At 46.2% G+C, this 19,128-nt stretch overlaps 1 protein-coding gene across 2 annotated transcripts in view; it reads right to left on the bottom strand.

Moving 5' to 3' along the window:
- PSEN1 (presenilin 1) overlaps nt 1-19,128 on the bottom strand; it is an 89,400-nt gene that overhangs the window by 45,935 nt on the left and 24,337 nt on the right. For both annotated transcript variants that reach the window (XM_082275774.1, XM_082275775.1), the window contains exon 2: nt 15,809-16,041. In XM_082275774.1, the coding sequence (XP_082131900.1) occupies nt 15,809-16,041 (233 nt within the window). The remainder of the gene's footprint in view (nt 1-15,808; nt 16,042-19,128) is intronic.

Here is a 19,128-nt window from a genome sequence, read left to right as displayed (position 1 = left end):
AAGAACCAACATCACCAAGTAAGGTCCCAAGGTGGTAACTGAGGTCGCACCAGAGGTAGCAGGTGTCGCACCAGGGGAAAAAAATGGCCAATAGCCTGAGGAATAATTTTGCGAAGGCCGAGACATGACCCTCGATATACGCAAGGCTAACCTTGAGAAACTCCCCATGGAAAGAAGGCAAACAATCAAGCCACGGAGCAAAAGCTTGGGGGAACCCCAAAAGACGCACACCACACTGATAATCCATCGTTCTAGAAGTCGCTTTCCGTAGTGTGAGCAGAGTAGGGATGACTGAAGTAGACAATCCCCTTTATCTTCAACACCCGGCTATAAACAGCCAAACAATCAAAGCCATCAACCATAAACAGGATAGAAGATTTGGTCCCTGACAGCAGGTCCTCCCTGAGAGGTATTCCCCAGGGAGCGTCCGCGACCAGCCCAACCAGGTCGGCGTATCAAAACGAGACCAGTCTGGAACCGCAAGAATGATCGGAAAGCCTTCCACCTCTATCCCGCAAGCAGTCACAGTAGTAACCTGAGAGGAGTAAAAGGCATACAGCAGCTGATACAGACCCCACGGGCCCACCAGCGTGTCAGCGGCGTCTACCTGAGAATCTCCGGAGCAGGTAACAATCCGCTGTACATCACTGTTGATCCGGGACGCCAACAGAGCCCCATCTGGAGTACCCCAACTTGGGCACAACTGGTGGAACACCTCCGGATGGAGAGACCATTCTCCTAGATCCAAGGTCCGTCGACCGAAGAAATCCGCCAGCCCTTTTCCCACTCTTGAAAAAGGGAACAGTGGAGAAGGCTGGAACAAGCGTTCCGCCCATCGGAGGATGTCGGCCACTTCCAAGGCCGCAGGGGCAATTAAGGTACCCCCTCAGCAATTGACACAAGCCACGGCATAGTTCGATTGAAAGCTCACTGGACAATCCCAAAGACAAGCAGTCCAGCGAACAGGCAAGCCTGATCGCTCCCAGTGCCAGCACAGAACGAGGCCAACCTGGACACTTCCAGGGACCAGATTCCCTTAACAGAAAATCCATGAGAACCCCTCCTCACCCGGATAGACTGGCATCCGTGGTAACAGACCATAAATCGAAAAGGAGGGACTTCCCTGGAGAAGCAGCAGGGGCTGAAGCCACCATATCAGTGACTCCCTGGGCACCAGGCTCAGCTGAATCGGATTTGACCAAGGAAATGTGAATATTGTTCCACTCAAGAAGGGTGTCCTGCTGGAGGATTCTCATGTGGAATGAGCGAAAAAGGGCCGCCGCGAAGGACGACACCAGCAGTGCCAGAACACACATACCAGCCCGAAGGGACGACCATTTGCTGGGCAACAACAGCTGATTGCAGTTCGAAGCTCGTGGAGTGCGTGCGAAGGAAGAAACACCCTGGCTAAGGGCGTTGACTGTCCCCGTTGTCACAACAGTGCCAGAAACAGAGCCAACCACCTATGTGAAGAACTGAGGAGCAGAAGCGAGACCAAAGGGTAACGCCACAAATAGATAATGGGCCACTCCCACTGCAAAGCGCAGAAAAAACTGTGTCCTGCGCATAGAGGATGTGAAGGCAGGCCAATGCAGGGAGGCCAACACCATGTGATGGATTCCGCCTTGAAACTTTAAACCAGCACGAACCAGTTCATCTCCTTAAACCCCCCCCCCCCCACACGATCGTTCGTGCATCACCGGCGGCGCACCCCCCGCGCCCATCTGCGGCCTGTAACTCAGATTCAGCCCCCCTGGAGTCACCTCCCAACAACCACACTAGTGAGGGGGGGAGGGCCAGATAGGTGGGGGTGCGTAAAAGGACAGAGGGGAACCCAGGATTGTGGGGGTCCGACCATCCCAGGGAGGGGCCCGCGTCCACCCCAAAACCCGTCAGGGGGAGAGGGGGGAACAGTTTACTCACCGTACCGGAACAGAGCGGGCGCCACTACAGACAAAACCCCTCGCCTCCCAGTGGGGGGGGGGGGGGGGGGTGTCGGCCAAAAAGGGACGCTGCGACTCGGTCGCTGACCGGTCTTATGCGACTCGGCAGGATGTTTAACATGCGGGCCAGTCCCCGTCCAGTGGGACTATGTCGCGGCCGACCCAGCGCGGAGCTAGGGCCTGCATGCGCTCGTAGGCCGGCTGGGGTGACCACTGGATCTCAACATCCAGCCCGTCACCCAGATCCGGCATAATTGCTTGTAGATCTCACAGGAACAATCCGGAGAAAAAAAACTAGCTAAAAAAATTATCTAAAAAGGCTTGCCAGGACCAGAGATCCCAGCAAGGAACTTGGGTCCTTACTCCTGAATAGGCAGAAAAAAAACTGCCATCCTATAGCAGGAAGTGAAAGGGTATACCCCCTGGGACTGCCCATAGGCGTAGCCAGAACTTTTTTTCTGCCTAGTGTCCTACTCCTGTAGTGGGCAGTATAACCCTACTGATATTAATCAAGAAGTATGTATATATGTGTGTGTGTGTGTGTGTGTGTGTGTGTGTGTGTATACACACACTCTGTTTCATATCAAAACTTCCTTTATATACTTACTAGGGCCCATCTCCCCAGGCAGCGACACTATCCTGTCCATTTCACTATTTGCTACAACCTCTGGTCATATTCTTAGAGAGGCGGCAGCCTTTCCACTAACCTTAGCGCAGGACCTTTTCTTGTCTAAAGGACAAGAAAAGACCATCACCTTGCCTGTGAAAATGAACAGCTAAAATAATCAGACTTTTTTTTTTTTTTAAGATAACAGAACCATCTCAACAGACGGTCTCTCAAGCGAACCTTAAAAAAGGTGTTGCAGGGAAAGTGGCCATTTACAACCAGGTTGCTGGAGACTATTTTGTGTTGCTTGACAAAAATCCTGAGATTTAGGCTACATTCAGCTCTGTTGTATTCATGTGGTGAAGTTGCAGTGTGTGCATTCATATCGGTTTTACATACATTACCATTTAACCTTGTGGAAATGTGCATGGTTGCAGCAAGCAAGGAGTCTGTCACCTTGAGAAAAGAAAGGCCAACATACTCTTGTTGAAGTGTTGATGAATTTTTTTTTGGCTATAGGATTTCAGTAATTCTTGCTTCAGAAACTACTTTTTGAATGTGCGTTTTTTTTTTTCCTTCAACACTGCTTGATCCAGACCAGACTGGAGAAAAGACAGGAATTAGCCCTCTGTGTACTTCCTGGGATAGAAATTCCTTATCCTCCAAGGAAATATGCTTTCCAGGTGCAACGTTTGATTTTGCAAGAAGTCGACCTGTCACAGCTTTCAAGACTGTTGGAATAACCAAGTCACACAGGCCCTCCACCTTCAGAACTAAGGATTCAACAGCCAAACCAGTAAAACCAGTGAACAAGAAGTAGCATGTTAAACTTGTCCTTGAGACAGAAGATCTGGCCAATATGGGAATGTCCACAGAGAGTCTGGAGGTCTGAGTACCACATCAGCCAGGGCCAGGTCAGTGAGATGAGATTCACCAGAATGCCTTCCATCCTGACCCTGTAGAGTAGAAGGGTGTTTCAGGGCAGCAAAGGCTTAGATCAGGTTAAATGAATCCCAATGAGTCACCAGGGCATCCAATGCAAAGGCTAGAGGATCCCTGGACCTGGAAACAAACTTGATCAGGCTGTTGTTGAAGTTGAGAGCCAAGAGATAGACATCTGGTGCCCCCTATTTAGGATACACCTTAGGGTGAAGAGACCATTCTCCTGAGTCCAGATATTAATGACAAGAAAATCTGCCTGCCAATTTTCCATGCCTGGAATGTGTATAGGGGACAGGGCTGAAACTTCTGCCAACAGCAATATTTTTTTGGCTAATCTTTGAGCTGCAAGACTTTTGGTTCCTTCTGTCCAGCTGAATCCTGGCTCGGATGACCCTGTAATTGCAAGGTCCAGCGTTTAGGGGTAACTGAATTGCTCTTCGTTCCAGAGCGTTGACCAGGAGATGGTATTTCGCTGGCGGCCAACTTCCTCAGCCTGACATGCTTGCATTAGTTGTGAGAAGCTACAAGACCAGTAGGATTCCCGATTCTAGGTTGTTCATGACCAGTGATGGTAGTAACTGCGTTAAAGTAAACGGCGTTACTTAACACAGTTACTTTTGAGGGCAACGAGTAATCTAACTGATTACCCGTTCCCTCCCTGTAACACCGTTGCCGCTACTTTCGGCTGAGTTACCGCAATTACATCTACCGCCACTAGATGGCAGTAGATGTAATTCTAATTCCCCCTCTCCTCTATGACCGCTGCCTGCGGTACAGGAAAGAGAAGAGGAGGAGACTCATCAGACGAGACACGAGAGACTGAGAGGCAGAGAGCACAGCGCTCCAGGCCCAGGAGGAGGACGGAGCCAGACGGACCCGGACAGTGTGCCAGTGCCTGCCAGGCCACACCACCTCCAGCAGCCAGCCCAGCACAGCAGGTACCACAAAAAAACCTCAGTCAGGACTCAGACCACCGCCACCACCAGTGTGCCACACCACCACCACCAGCGTGCCACACCGCCACCACCAGTGTGCCACACACCACCGCCACCACCAGCATACCACACACCGCTGCCACCAGTGTGCCATACACCGCCACCACCAGTGTGCCACACCACCAACAGCCAGCCACTCCAGGCAGCAGGTACCAAAAAAGAAAACAAAATACAGTTACTCACAGTCAGGAGGACTCAGACCCCCACAGTGTGCCACACCGCCAGCACTATTAAACATCTTATAGAACGCAATTCCATTATAGAATAGTAAAAAAAGTCGCAGTTACTTTGCTGAGTAACTAATTACGTTTTCAATGTGGTAACTGAGTCACTAACTTAATTACTTTTTGGGAGAAGTAATTTGTAACTGTAACTAATTTTTAAAGATGACCAACACTGTTCATGACCCGCCAGGCTAGAGCACGCCTGGTCTTTGAGTTCAGGCATTAGCTATGGCCAAGAGACTGAACCTTTTGTCCCACACAGCCAGAAGGTTAAAGGGCAATTTTACCTTTTCATGGTGCAAAGGTGAACTAGCTCCAAATATAATGGCCACCCTTTTGGCTCCGCTGCACATAGCAGCTGTGATGGTCATGTTTGTTGGTGTAGGGATCTGCACACTGCATGCAATACACAACACCGCATGGAGTATCTATCATGGCAAGTGCTCATTAGTCACGTGACCATGCTGACCACTAAGAAGTGCATCTGAGGGTTCCTCTCCCAGTAAGGTGTTTCAAAAGAAAGAAGTGCTTCTCATGGTCAGCACGATCACGTGCTTAGACTGACTAATGAGCACTTTGTTCTGCACTCCTGTGACCCAGTACCAGCTGACAGTGGGCTGAAGTCCGCTGTCAACTGATGTCACTCGGCTGGTCAAGGCTCTAGATCGAAAAGAGTCAGAATCCACCCAGATGCACGAATCAGTGGATGGCTCAGCCTCTCAGCCTTTGGGAGACCGAGCCAGCGGCTCCTGCTCCATTCACAGCCAGGCACTCCAGTAAGCGCTAGAGGGGCAGATCAGAGAGCTGGTGACTGACCGTAACAAACTCTCTGCTCAGTGAAGACCAAGAACTGAGCAATCAGCAGTCTTTGACTATTCATTTCTCAGTTTTTAGGCGGGGGGGTAGTGGGGACAGCTGCAGTCGAGAATGATACTGCAGCCATCTAGGAGTACGTTTTTATTTTTTTATTTTTTTTAGACTCCTGAACTTCTCTTTTATTGACCCTGTAATTTATTTTTCATTAAATAATTTCTTACTGTACTTTACTCCCTCCATCAGCTCCTGATCCTCTCCTTTCCCCACCTATTTTCATTTGTTTGCAACATGCAGTTCATGCTGGTTGCAGTCATAGCACAACAAATCCCAAAGCCCACAGTTCCCAGTTCATCTCGGGAGCAAGGCAGAGAGGATGGCTACATTCCTACACACAGTGGAACCGTGGAGAATGACCACAGCCACCCTCTAAGGGGGAAGTCTGATTAAAGCAGCAAAAAACGAAATTTTTGTAAAATCGTACCTGTAAAATTCCTTTCTCCGAGTCCTCCGACAGTCGCCGCCACCTCTAAGTCATCACTGTTGGGTATTGACTTCCCATCCGCAGGAATAGCTAGGCATATAGACTTAGTCCAAAGACAAAAGACATTAGCATATACACACCCATGGGGGCTGTCCCATCTGGTCAATACCCTCCCTGCATCACCACTCCCAACTCAGTTTTAATCTGCCTAGCGTCAGGAATAGTCAGGCTTACCTTGTGCTGGGGCTTCAGTCTCAGCCTTCCTAATCTTTTATTTGATTTTCTTTGAAAATGTCAGTTTTTTTTCTCTTACTTTACTAGCTGTTTATTTTGTCAGCTTCTAGTGTTAGTCTTCTCTTCGGATGAAGATGGATCATGCAGTGCTGGGATTCGGACTGACCGCCCTGATTCTCCAGAGCAAAAAGGGTCAGATGGACCCCCAGCCCGCCAGCGAGAGTTCAGCTATGGTTGGCCCTGGCATTACGAACGACCCATCCCTGTTCGCTACAGGGATGCAGCCGTTAGGTGGCTACCTCACAGGACTCGTCTGCGGTGCTGCAGCGTCATGTCCCTGGCTCACGGCACTCCCTGTCAGATGAGGACAGAGGTTTTCCGTGCATAGAGGCTCCCCACGCCATCTGATACAGGTAAGTACTTCTGTGTGGGGCCTCTGTCTGGGGTGGCAGTCTGTGTGTTCCCCATGTCTGTGCCTGTGTGACTCCCTGTGCGATCCCTGTGGGGATCGCTTGTGCAGATACTGTATGTTGCCCGGGGGTCCCTGTCCCTGTGTCACTTAGGTGCGTTGTTGGGGGTGCAGATGTTTCTGGTTATGCGGCGACCGCAGCGGTGCATTTTCGCGCAGTCCGCCATCTTAACTATGGGCAAACATGTGTAGCTCCTCTGGGGCGATCCTGCATGTTATTTTGGCGCCATCCGCCGCCATTTTGTGGGCGGTGGAACGATCGGTCCGGCCGCATGTCGGTGGCCATTTTGGCGTAGCCTCCAAGGCATCCCTATGGGGCAGCCATTTTCCCAGGGTCTGGCATATAGTCCAGCCTACTCCAGCAGCACTTCCTTTCCATCAGCAGCAGGACATCGGTAGCAACGCTCTGCGAGCTCTGCAGGTTATCACTCTCAATTTCCCTCTGTGCTGTCGTTTCTGGCTCAGTTTCTTTTCTCCTTTGGGGGTCTTTTATCACTGTAACAGTAGCGGTGGGCTGCACACACCGCAGCGTTCTTAAAGGGGACAGTACATTGTATTGCACTGTAGTTTGTTCTGATAACTTGAGCAATGGATTCTCAGGAAAGCAAGTTTCCTCCAGCTTTAGTGGGGGGCCCCAGTTCTCCTGTGGCTCCGCTGCGACCCGATCTGGCTGCTGTGGTGGCGACTTTGGTGGCAAATATGAAAATGCTGATGTCTGAACGGGCTGCGAGAAAGAGGCCCAGGTTGTCTCTCTTCAGATTCAGATGGGGATATGGCTGCTGCTGCGAGCGTGCCCTTTTCAGGGTCCCGCTCATCCTTGGACCCCCGGGATCTGAGGGGGAGGCTGAGTTGGAGGGGGTTGATACCTCCTCCCCGGGGTCGCCTGAAGAACGAGAGACCATGGATGAGTTGATTGTGTCTGTAAAGGACACCTTACATTTAGAGGATGAGCCCTGTCCTCCGGGCGTTGTGTCCTCGTTTGGGACGCACAGGACCCGCAAATCTGCGCAGGTTTTCCCCTGCCCAGCGGAATTCCATTACACTGTTCATGAAATGTGGCGCACGTTGAAATGTCTATTCCTGGTACCTAGTCGGTTCAAATTGCTTTATCCTTTTGCACCGGCTATGGAATCACGATGGTGTGCGCCTCCACAGGTAGATCACACTGTGGCCATGTTGAACAAGGCTACCTTGGTTCCTACTGAGGATACCCCGGTTTTCCGGGATCCACGACCGGCGGTTGGAGTCTCTAGCTCGCCATTCCTATACGGTGGCGGGTTCGTTGCTCAAACCCGTTTTCGCGTCCGTTCTGGTGGCTCAGGCGGTGGCTGATTGGACTAAGATGCTTAGGAGCAATCCCGTGTCTGATAGTGCTCCGCCTGCCCGGCTGGAAATGGTGGATCAGATCCACCAAGGAGTCATGTACTTGTGTGATGCAGCCTTGAATGAGGCCCCCTTGGTGGCTCGCCTCTCTAGTGTCGCGGTGCTTAACCGGCGACTGATATGGCTGAAGAGCTGGTCGACCGACCAGTCCTCAAAGAAAAAGCTGATTCTCCCTATGCTGGCTCTCGCTTTTTTGGCGAGGCGTTGGATACCCTGGTAAAAGGCATCACGGTGGGCAAGAGCACCATGCTGCCCCAGAACCCGAAGAACAAGTCTGAGGCAAGCGGGGTTCTGCGCCTAGATCCAATCAGGGGTCCTTTCATGCCTTTCGGAACCAATCCAAGGGCAAGCCCTTCAAGGCCCAGGGCAACCAGAAGAAGCCCTGGGCGGGTAAGCAGAAGTCCGGCAATGCCGGCTCGGCGGGTCAATCCGCCTCTGCCTGAAGGGGCGCCCTCACCCGTTTCAGGGGTGGGGGGACGTTTGCGCGGTTTCCTCCAACCTTGGCTGCTCCGGATATCGGACAGGTGGGTTCAGGAAATCGTTAGATCGGGTTACAAGATCGAATTCCTTTCCCGGCCGGCGGACAGATTCTTTCCCTCCAATCTTCATCTGCTTCCGGGGCGTCTGCAGGACTTGCATCAAGCGGTGCAGGACCTGCTTGCTCAGGGAGTGATTGTCCCAGTGCCTCATCGGGACAGGATTCGGGGGTTTTATTCGAATCTGTTCTCTGTGCCCAGGAAGGAGGGCAAAGTGCGTCCTACTCTGGACCTGAAAGCGCTGAACCGCTTTGCGCGTGTTCAGAAGTTTCGAATGAAGTCTCTCCGTTCGGTAGTGGCCTCCTTTAGTCCAGGAGAATTCCTGGCTTCGATAAATCTGAAGGATGCGTACCTGCACATCCCCATTTTCGAGGGTCATCAGCGGTACTTCGGTTTGCCATCGCAGAGGACCACTACCAGTTTGTAGATGTTCTAGCATCAGCTGATGCTTCTTTTGGCCGCAAAGTTCTCAGTGCGGCAGTGCCATGATGGACCCTTGAATTTTTTCTGGGTCCCTGGCTGTTGGCATTTGCTTTCCTGGGCTGTTGCTCCTGTTGAGCATTGTTTTTTCTGTTGCCCAGTTGGTTCTCTTACAGTGCATGTAAGAGTCCTTTCTCTGATGTGGGTACTGCGTTGCCTTTTCTACGGTTGCGTATCCCACCCCTCATGTCTATACTGCTTTGGGACATCCCAACAGTGATGACTTAGAGGTGGCGGCGACTGTCGGAGGACGTAAGAGAAAACTGAATTTTTGTAAAATCTTACCTATAAAATTCCTTTCTCTGAGTCCTCCGACAGTCGCCGCCCCTGCCCCTCTTTTGGGGTTCTTATTACCTACTGCTATGCTACCAAACTGAGTTGGGAGTGGTGATGCAGGGGGGGTATTGACCAGATGGGACAGGCCCCATGAGTGTGTATATGCTAATGCCTTTTGTCTTTGGACTAAGTCTATATGCCTAGCTATTCCTGCGGATGGGAAGTCAATACCCAACAGTGATGACTTAGAGGTGGCGGCGACTGTTGGAGGACGTAAGAGAAATTTAGAGATTTGGAGGGGACAGAGTAATAGAAGGTATTGGTGTAGGTTAAGAATACATTATTTGTTAAAAACAGAGTTTGGTGTCACTTTAACGCGCCACATTAGAAACACGAGTGTTAATTCAGCTTACAGTAGAAAATAACTTTATTCAAAAGGAAGGTATATTACACACCTAACTTTTACTGCATAATACAATTTTTTTTGTAATAGGTTCCATTGCAGCTAAACAACCCTCATTTATGCGGTCACATTTATTGCAAAAAAATACTAAAATGTCTCTCATAGCAGCCATTCATTTCTGCTTTTTTTCACTAAGAAAATGATCTGATATAAATGCTACAAATAAATATTTACCCTATAATAATTTCACAGGCAGTTTTATGGGTACAAGTTCCTATGCTGAGCAAAAACAGGAAATACTGCAGTATACAGCGGAGAGAGTACGCATCTGGTGACTCTATGACTGTTAAAAGCAAGCTCAACACAATGGAGCATATTTATAAAGCAGTGAACCTGACGTTTAGCAAACATTCTTTGAAAGTGAATCTTCCAGATCAAATAAGTTTGCCACTAGTGAATGTTTGATGAAAACTCACTCACTGCTTTAAAATTATGAGCCATGTTGGGTTGGAGAATCCCCAAAGATTCAATTGAGGAAGCAAAATGGTCTTACTACAGTTTGTTCCCTGCTCACGGCCAGAGGAGTCTGTTTATATCAACACAATAGACTCATGAGATGCTCGAATCAGAACATTTTCGTTATCTAAAAAATGAGTCACTTCATGGAGTCTTACGAAGCATCATGAACACCCATTAATGATCATTGCTTTTAAAACCAGATGTCAAATCAACCCTACTCAGGGTCTGATTTCATCATCATTCTATTCTTCCATACTGAACCACAAATCCCTATGTACTGTGACAAATGGATAAAAGACTTTGGTTCTGACCCACAGCCAGGCGACAGGCGCAAAATGTGGGAGGCCCTGTTTAAGTCTTCTCAAAATGCCCTGGCCTCTGAAAATTCTTTCAAAGTTTAGGTTTCAATGGTATTTTACCTCAGCTAAAATTGCAAAATGTCTACCAGCGTACCTGTCCAACTGCCTCCATGGTTGCCCAGCTTTGGGCGACATGAAACCTATATTATGGTGGACCTGTCCTAAAGTCTGGAGGTTCTGGATTAGGATATATGCTTTGGTCAATACCGTTCTTCGTGTGAATTTACGGAGAGACCCATGGGACATACTCTTACCTATCGCAGACGTTACCCGTCGGGACTGCACCCTAATCACCCACTTTTAATGGCGGCGAAACAAACTATAGCGCGGTCTGGAAAACACTACTTCTCCGCTTTGAAGAGGTTAAGAACCAGGTTCACGGTACACTCATTAACGAAAGATTGACGGAAATCCGTGAGGACAAGTATGACAAATTCCAACTGACTTGGCAGCCCTGGTTAGACCATTTCCCACGTTCTCAAATGACCTCCTGATTTTTTTAATTGTAAAAGTTCTATGTGGTACAGCTTAAAGAACCCCGGGGTACCAGTCTCCCTTCTCCATTTCCCTTCCCTTTCTCGCTTGCTCTCTTTCCTCACGGACTGCCCTTTCAGGCTTTCCCCTCTCACTGTTGAGCTCCTGCAGGCACTGGACAAACTGTACAGGCCATGGCTGTCTACATTCTCCCCCCTCCCCCCTCTTTTTGTGCCACCGAATCATGAAGACATCAGTGGTTCAGACTGCATATTGCCTTGATTGCCCAGCTGTTCTTTTGCCATTTGACGCTCCACTTATCCTCATAAATTGATGTAACCTATGTCCTGTCTTACTCTTGTTCTGTTAAGAGTATTAGATTGTTGCCGCGCTCATTTTGCATTTGGGGAGCAATAAGTGTACTGATATTTTATGTGTACACTTAGTTTCTGTACCGCCCTATATCTCTTGTTCTATTGCAAAACTTTAAAATTTCAGTAAAAGAAAAAATATATGACCCATGTGTCATAAAAAAAAAGTTCACGAATAGCAGCTGCTTACAATTTACTTGGTGGTTTCTGACGTTGCAGGCTGGGCATGCATACCTTATATACGTTTTAGAAGACGCAAATCACGCACAAAAACGTACTTTCCTATGTAATAGGATAGTATAATTGGCATGAAGGTAAACCAGTGAGGAAGAGTTTATAGCCAGTAACACTAACACGGTCTACTTTTTTTTTTTTTAGGGATGCAAGCTCCTGGGCTATCAGTTGAATTCTGTCTGAATGGAAGTTCAAGAACCCCCCCGACTTCATTGGATGCATGCTTGTTTCAGGTCAGTGACTCGCTCACTGATTAGTCTAGCCTGCACTTTTAACTACAGGTGTTTTAAAAAGGAGTTCCCATAATTCTATTCTACAGGTTTACGTAAACCCCAATGTACCCCTAACTCAATATTAACAATGAACTATAAAGATTAATTTACACTATTAAAGCAATATAAAAATATTTTTATCTTATGGTTTATCTTTATCTTATGGTAAAAAGTCACAAAAATGTAAGTGCTTTTCAACTATTTTTAGTGTTCCGAATCATCTGTACAGAAAAACCTGCAGTGAAATTTCTCCAACATGTATGGTATGCAAAGCGTTCTTGTCAACAACAGAATTGTTATAGGAACCAGAATTGATACCGACATAACAAATTTTACTTTTGCCCCACCTGTCTTTAAATAATTATGCAAGCGCAAGCAATAAATTATGTGTTAAAAAAATACACTGACATACAGTACTTATTAGGACATCTGCATGTAATGTACAGATAAATTAACTCTTTGGCAACAGCCCAAAAACATCTGTTACAATTCTGTTATGCAACCTTTGGCAAAGATAATGTAATATGCATTAGACACCTGGGAGAGGGGTCTCAATGCTTGAGAAAGATTGGAGACTGATGCATGTATACAGATATGCATGCACAACCAGAACACCAGAAGTAAAACACATGCAAAATGGTATTTGGAGAAATAAAAAATTGTAATCAATGTACTGAAAAACAGTACAGTGATTTCTAAAAAAACTAAATAAATAAATATTATATATATATATATATATATATATATATATATATATATATATATATATATATACACACACACAGACCAAATTAATACAACTCACGTGCAATGTATGGAGTTTCTACAGGATTATCCAACTTTCAGTGTCAATTAGGTTCACATAAAAACTGCACCATATATGCCATCTACTGGAAAATGTTGGTGTTGCACGTAACATGGTAAGCTGCCACTGTACACCATTCGGCTTCATTCACATGGGAATTGCATATTCTTTGCATGGAATGCAAGTTCTTGCAGGCAGAGCTAGCAGAAGATCCAGCATAAAATAAGCATCTAAAGTAATGTGAATGTGCCTTTAAAAAATCAGCAGCAGAAAACATGATCACCTGCAAGGACAAACTTTGAAAAGCATGCAAATCCTAACAAAGTTCTATTTTTCTTCCTTTTGTTTTGGTAAACAAACAACTGAAAGTGTTTTATGTTTGAGAAGAGCAAAAAATACTTTTAATGGTTAATTCTGCCATAAATCTTGTGAGCTAAAAACTTCCTGTGATCGCTGCTGAGAAAAGGAGGGGAGAAAGTGTTCTGTTGTCCTGTCCTAGAGTTACACTGACGTTCCTCCATAGATACAGTACAAAAGGTAAGCTAGTTCGCCCTAGGTCAGAATAGTGTTACTGGCAGAATCAGCAGGGGAATATAAAAGGAAAAAAAAAAAAACAAATGCAGCCACCAAATCTAAAGACTGGTTATCTGCAATATACTAAAAAAAACTGTTCTTTGGTTTAGATACACTTTAAAAAGGAAAACTTATCATGCAAATAGAGAAGTCACATTATCTGTACTCTAAAGCTGGCCATCCACGATTCATTTTTTTTGTTCAACCAACAGGTTAAAAAACAACAAGAATAAGCCAATATCCCCATCCACACATTTGCTCAGTGTTGCCGGTGTTCTGCTGAAAACTTCAACTGCAGATGGTTAGTCGGACTAACAATCTTCACTAATTATACCATCTACTGGAGTGTACAGGCTGCCGGTGTTGTGTGAAAAAACAGCAAGTGGTCGAAATCTACAATTATTCCTGGTGTACACTCACCGGAATTAACGTCGTTGGGAGTTTTCGGCAGAACACTGGCTATAGTTGGTGGCAATGAAGTTTAGGCCGGTTCGTACAAAATTTGCTCAATAGATCGACTTGTGTAGAACCAGCTAGCCCATACATGGATCTACAGTGGGTACGGAAAGTATTCAGACCCCCTTAAATTTTTCACTCTGTTATATTGCAGCCATTTGCTAAAATCATTTAAGTTCATTCTTCTTCCTCATGAATGTACACATAGCACCCCATACTGACAGAAAAACACAGAATTGTTGACATTGTTGCAGATTTATTAAAAAAGAAAAACTGAAATATCACATGGTCCGAAGTATTCAGACCCATTGCTCAGTATTTAGTAGAAGCCCCTTTGGATCTAATACAGCCAGGAGTCTTTTTGGGAAAGATGCAACAAGTCTTTCACACCTGGATTTGGGGATCCTCTGCCATTCCTCCTTGCAGATCCTCTCCAGTTCTGTCAGGTTGGATGGTAAACGTTGGTGGACAGCCATTTTTAGGTCTCTCCAGAGATGCTCAATTGGGTTTAAGTCAGGGCTCTGGCTGGGCCATTCAAGAACAGTCACGGAGTTGTTGTGAAGCCACTCCTTCGTTATTTTAGCTGTGTGCTTAGGGTCATTGTCTTCTTGGAAGGTAAACCTTCGGCCCAGTCTGAGGTCCAGAGCACTCTGGAGAAGGTTTTTGTCCAGGATATCCCTGCACTTGGCCGCATTCATCTTTCCCTCGATTGCAACCAGTCGTCCTATCCCTGCAGCTGAAAAACACCCCCACAACATGATGCTGCCACCACCATGCTTCACTGTTGGGACTGTATTGGACAGGTGATGAGCAGTGCCTGGTTTTCTCCACACATACCGCTTAGAATTAAGGCCAAAAAGTTCTATTTTGGTCTCATCAGACCAGAGAATCTTATTTCTTACCATCTTGGAGTCCTTCAGGTGTTTTTTAGCAAACTCCATGCGGGCTTTCATGTGTCTTACACTGAGGAGAGGCTTCCGTCGGGCCACTCTGCCATAAAGCCCCGACTGGTGGAGGGCTGCAGTGATTGTTGACTTTCTACAACTTTCTCCCATCTCCTGACTGCATCTCTGGAGCTCAGCCAGTGATCTTTGGGTTCTTCTTTACCTCTCTCACCAAGGCTCTTCTCCCCCGATAGCTCAGTTTGGCCGGACGGCCAGCTCTAGGAAGGGTTCTGGTCGTCCCAAACGTCTTCCATTTGAGGATTATGGAGGCCACTGTGCTCTTAGGAACCTTAAGTGCAGCAGAAATCTTTTTGCAACCTTGGCCAGATCTGTGCCTTGCCACAATTCCGTCTGAGCTCTTCAGGCAGTTCCTTTGACCTCATGATTCTCATTTGCTCCGACATGCATTGTGATCTGGAAGGTCTTATATAGACAGGTGTGTGGCTTTCCTAATCAAGTCCAATCAGTATAATCAAAACACAGCTGGACTCAAATGAAGGTGTAGAACCATCTCAAGGATGATCAGAAGAAATGGAAAGCACCTGAGTTAAATATATGAGTGTCACAGCAAAGGGTCTGAATACTTAGGACCATGTGATATTTCAGTTTTTCTTTTTTAATAAATCTGCAACAATGTCAACAATTCTGTGTTTTTTTTGTCAGTATGGGGTGCTATGTGTACATTCATGAGGAAGAAAAATGAACTTAAATGATTTTAGCAAATGGCTGCAATATAACAAAGAGTGAAAAATTTAAGGGGGTCTGAATACTTTCCGTACCCACTGTAAATTTGGCTGCTCCCTACTGAACCACCTGAATTTCAATCCCTGTATGGCGGGCTTTAACCTAAGCAGTAAATTAAAAGAACACCAATTGCACAAAGATTGAACATTTAACAACGTGCTCTGAGGAACAAAAACACACTTAGGCAATGCAGACCTTTTCAGAGATATTTTGAAAAAAGGGTAGTAACAGTGCAGTTTAAGCAAACTATACATAAAACTGTACTCACAGCTGTCCATCCTTCCGCGTGTAAAAGCTGACAGACTTAATTGTTGCCACAACCACAACCATGCAGAGGGTAACTGGTACGAACAGCATGATGACGTGCTTGGCACCATATTTTAATGTAAGCTCCTCATCTTCTTCCTCATCCTGTTCCAGCACTTGCTGGGAGCTGCTTTGGGTCTGTCCATTGCTTTGAGATTCACTGCGTTCATTATTTCGCCTTTCATGGCTATCATTCTGAAAGAGTAAAGCAAAACTGAAATGGGAGCAGTACTAGAAAAAAATATTTTGTAATATTATAAGCACGGTTTCATTCTGGTGGTCAGAATCATTACAAATATTTAATATTAACCACTTCTGGACCGCCCCAAAGTGGCAATCCTCTGTTACATAAAAGAGGTCCCGCCGTCAGCATTGCCACAGGATCACCTTTATGGGCAGCGGGAGAGGTGCCGCACCCACCCCCCTTCCGGTCGGTCATTTTCCCCGCTTACTGGAGCCATCAGTAGCAGCTAAAACGATTCAGTCCTGTGGAATGGTGGGGAGGAAGTCTATGCCCTTGGAGGACCGGAGCAATGTCCAACGTCACTTCCGCCCAACGGCCTTAAAAGGGACAATTTTTTTTTTCCCATATAAAAAAAAAAAAAGGTAAAATTAAATTTTTTTTTTTTTTTTTTTTTAAGTGTAAAATGAGAGATCCAAGTTCTTTTTGACCCCACATCCCGCATTAAAGAGGCCCTGTCGGGCTTATTATTAAAATGATTGTTTCAATTCCTTGTATTAGAAATAAAAAAGTAATCAAAAAAAATTTCTCTCTTAAAAAGCGACAGTTAAAAAAAAAAAAAAAAAAAGGAAAAATAATAAAAAAATTCTAGTACAAGACCTCTTCTGTAACTCTAAACAGGTAAGCTGTAAAAATGTTTAAAGCGTCACCTATGGAGATTTTAAAGTACTGAAGTTTGTCCCCATTCCATGAGTGTACGCAATTTTTAAGCATGACATGTTGGATATCAATTTATACGGCGTAACGTCATCTTTCACGTTCTACAAAAAAAATTGGGCTAAATTTACAGATTTCTAATCTCAAAATGCATTTATTGCATTTGTAAGACCACTGCGCAAATACAGCTTGACAAAGTATTGCAATGATATCCGCAAAAAAAAAAAAAAAAAAAAAAAAAAAAAAAAAATGTAATGTTTGGGGATGCCAAGTAATTTTCTAGCAAAAAAATACTGGATTTTAACTTGTAAACAACAAATGTCAGAAATAGACTTGGTCCTTAAAGAGGAAGTAAACCCTCCTCTACAACTTGTACCTATAGGTAAGCCTATGATAAGGCTTACCTATAGGTACTGTAAATATCTCCTAAACATGTACCGTTTAGGAGATATTTACCTTACATGCAACCAGTGACGTCACTGGCGCATGCTCTCTGAAGGAATGGCCGCTCGTGCCGTTCCTTCAGAGCCCCGTGCCGTGACTGTTGGCTCTCGCGCACGTGCGCGCGCAGGGGAGTGACGTCACCGCGGCTCCGGCCAATCAGATGGCCGGATACCGCGATCCCGGAAGACGGGCGACTCAGAGGTGAGTGAGCGGCACGGCGGGGGCTCGTTCTAAGGTAAGTATTGCATAATGAGCTAGTATGCGATGCATACTAGCTCATTATGTCTCTCTTGCAGGGTGGACAAAAAAAACGAGTTTACAACCTCTTTAAAGTGATTTTCGTTTTTTGGAAAATAACAAATGAACCTTAACAAAGTATAACCTAACAAACATGTTAGGTTATACTTACCTGCTGTTTTGCACAGAGCAGCCCTGATCCTCCTCTTCTGGGGTGCCCCACGGAGAGACGCTTTCCATGGGGGCACCCGTGCGGTCGCATTTACGAGTCCCACTGCTGCGTCCATTGACAGACAGGAGGACTTAGCCCCGCCCCCGCGCGTCACTGGATTTGATTGCCAATGGCTCCCGCTGCTATCAGTCTATGGAGGACCCAAGAGTGGCTGGAGGCACTGGGCTCGAACGCGTCACTGGAATGATTAGGATAAGGTAAGAATAAAGGGGGGGGGGGGGTTGTCTGGGCGGCAGCAACAAAGGTTTTTCACCTGAACGCATAGAATGCATTAAAGAGGAAGTAAAGTCCTCCAAAAAAACAAGAAAAAAAAAGCCCTGTAAAGAGAAAGGCATAATGAGCTAGTATGCATCGCCAGACAGGTCGCCATCCTGTCGCTGAGGTGGCGGCACGGCGGGGGCTTCGTTTTAAGGTAAGTACTACATAATGAGCTAGTATGCATCGCATACTAGCTCATTATGTAGTACTTACCTTAAAACGAAGCCCCCGCCGTGCCGCCACCTCAGCGACAGGATGGCGACATGTCTGGCCGTCCTGCTTCCGGGTTCGCGTCCTCCGGCCATCTGATTGGCCGGAGGCGCGATTACATCACTCGCGCGCGGGAGCCGCCGTTCAGGGCACTGAGCTCTGAAGGAACGGCACGGGTGGCCGTTCCTTCAGAGCGCCTGGGCTGATGACGTCATCGGCAGTATGCACTCTAAATATCTCCTAAACGGTGCAAGTTTGGGAGATATTTATAGCACCTATAGGTAAGCCTTAATATAGTTTGTGAGGTGGGTTTACAACCTCTAAGATGAAAAACCTTGAGACTTTACAACATATTATTTAAACTAGTAGTCATAGTAGCATGTATATTACATTATTTGCAAAGCATCTACTATGTAGCTATCCCAGTCAAAGACAATACAAAAAAAAAAAAAAAAAAAAAAAAAAAAACACAGGAGGGAAGAGTAAGAGGTGGAGAGATTCAGTCTACGGACATTTTGCACCTGTAACCTGTCAGATCAACCTGCCATGTCCACTATGCATAATACAATTCAAAATTAAACTTCAGCCTCAGTTTTGCACAGCTGTAGAGACTCTTCCCCTGTACCGAAATTGCTTACTTCGATTTTACTGCACACCAAGCAAATGGTGCCAATTCGGCTCACTAAAATAATTCATTTTTCTTGCAAATAAGTTTGTACTGCATTTTAAAACAAGTTTGACTGCATGTGCCATAAATAAGCCTTTACTGTCTATGGCCAGTCTATTTTGATTTATTGGATTTTAGTTTCTTCAATCATGGAGGTTCCCTGCATGCAACAGAGCTAAGGGGGGGGGGGGGGGGGGAGCAGTAAATCGGGAAAAAGACAAAAAACGTAAGCAGATTGAACTTTAGCATCAATCTAAGAAACCTGTTGCTTACAACAAAGTTAGGCTTCAGCTGCTGGGGTATGATGGGCTTTACACAGTGCCTAAAATGCTGGCA

This window comes from Pelophylax lessonae (genome assembly GCF_965119305.1).
Source record: "Pelophylax lessonae genome assembly, chromosome: 13".
Taxonomy (NCBI): Eukaryota; Metazoa; Chordata; class Amphibia; order Anura; family Ranidae; genus Pelophylax; species Pelophylax lessonae.
Note: the sequence above shows the minus strand (reverse complement) of the source record. Positions and strands in the feature narration are given on the sequence as shown.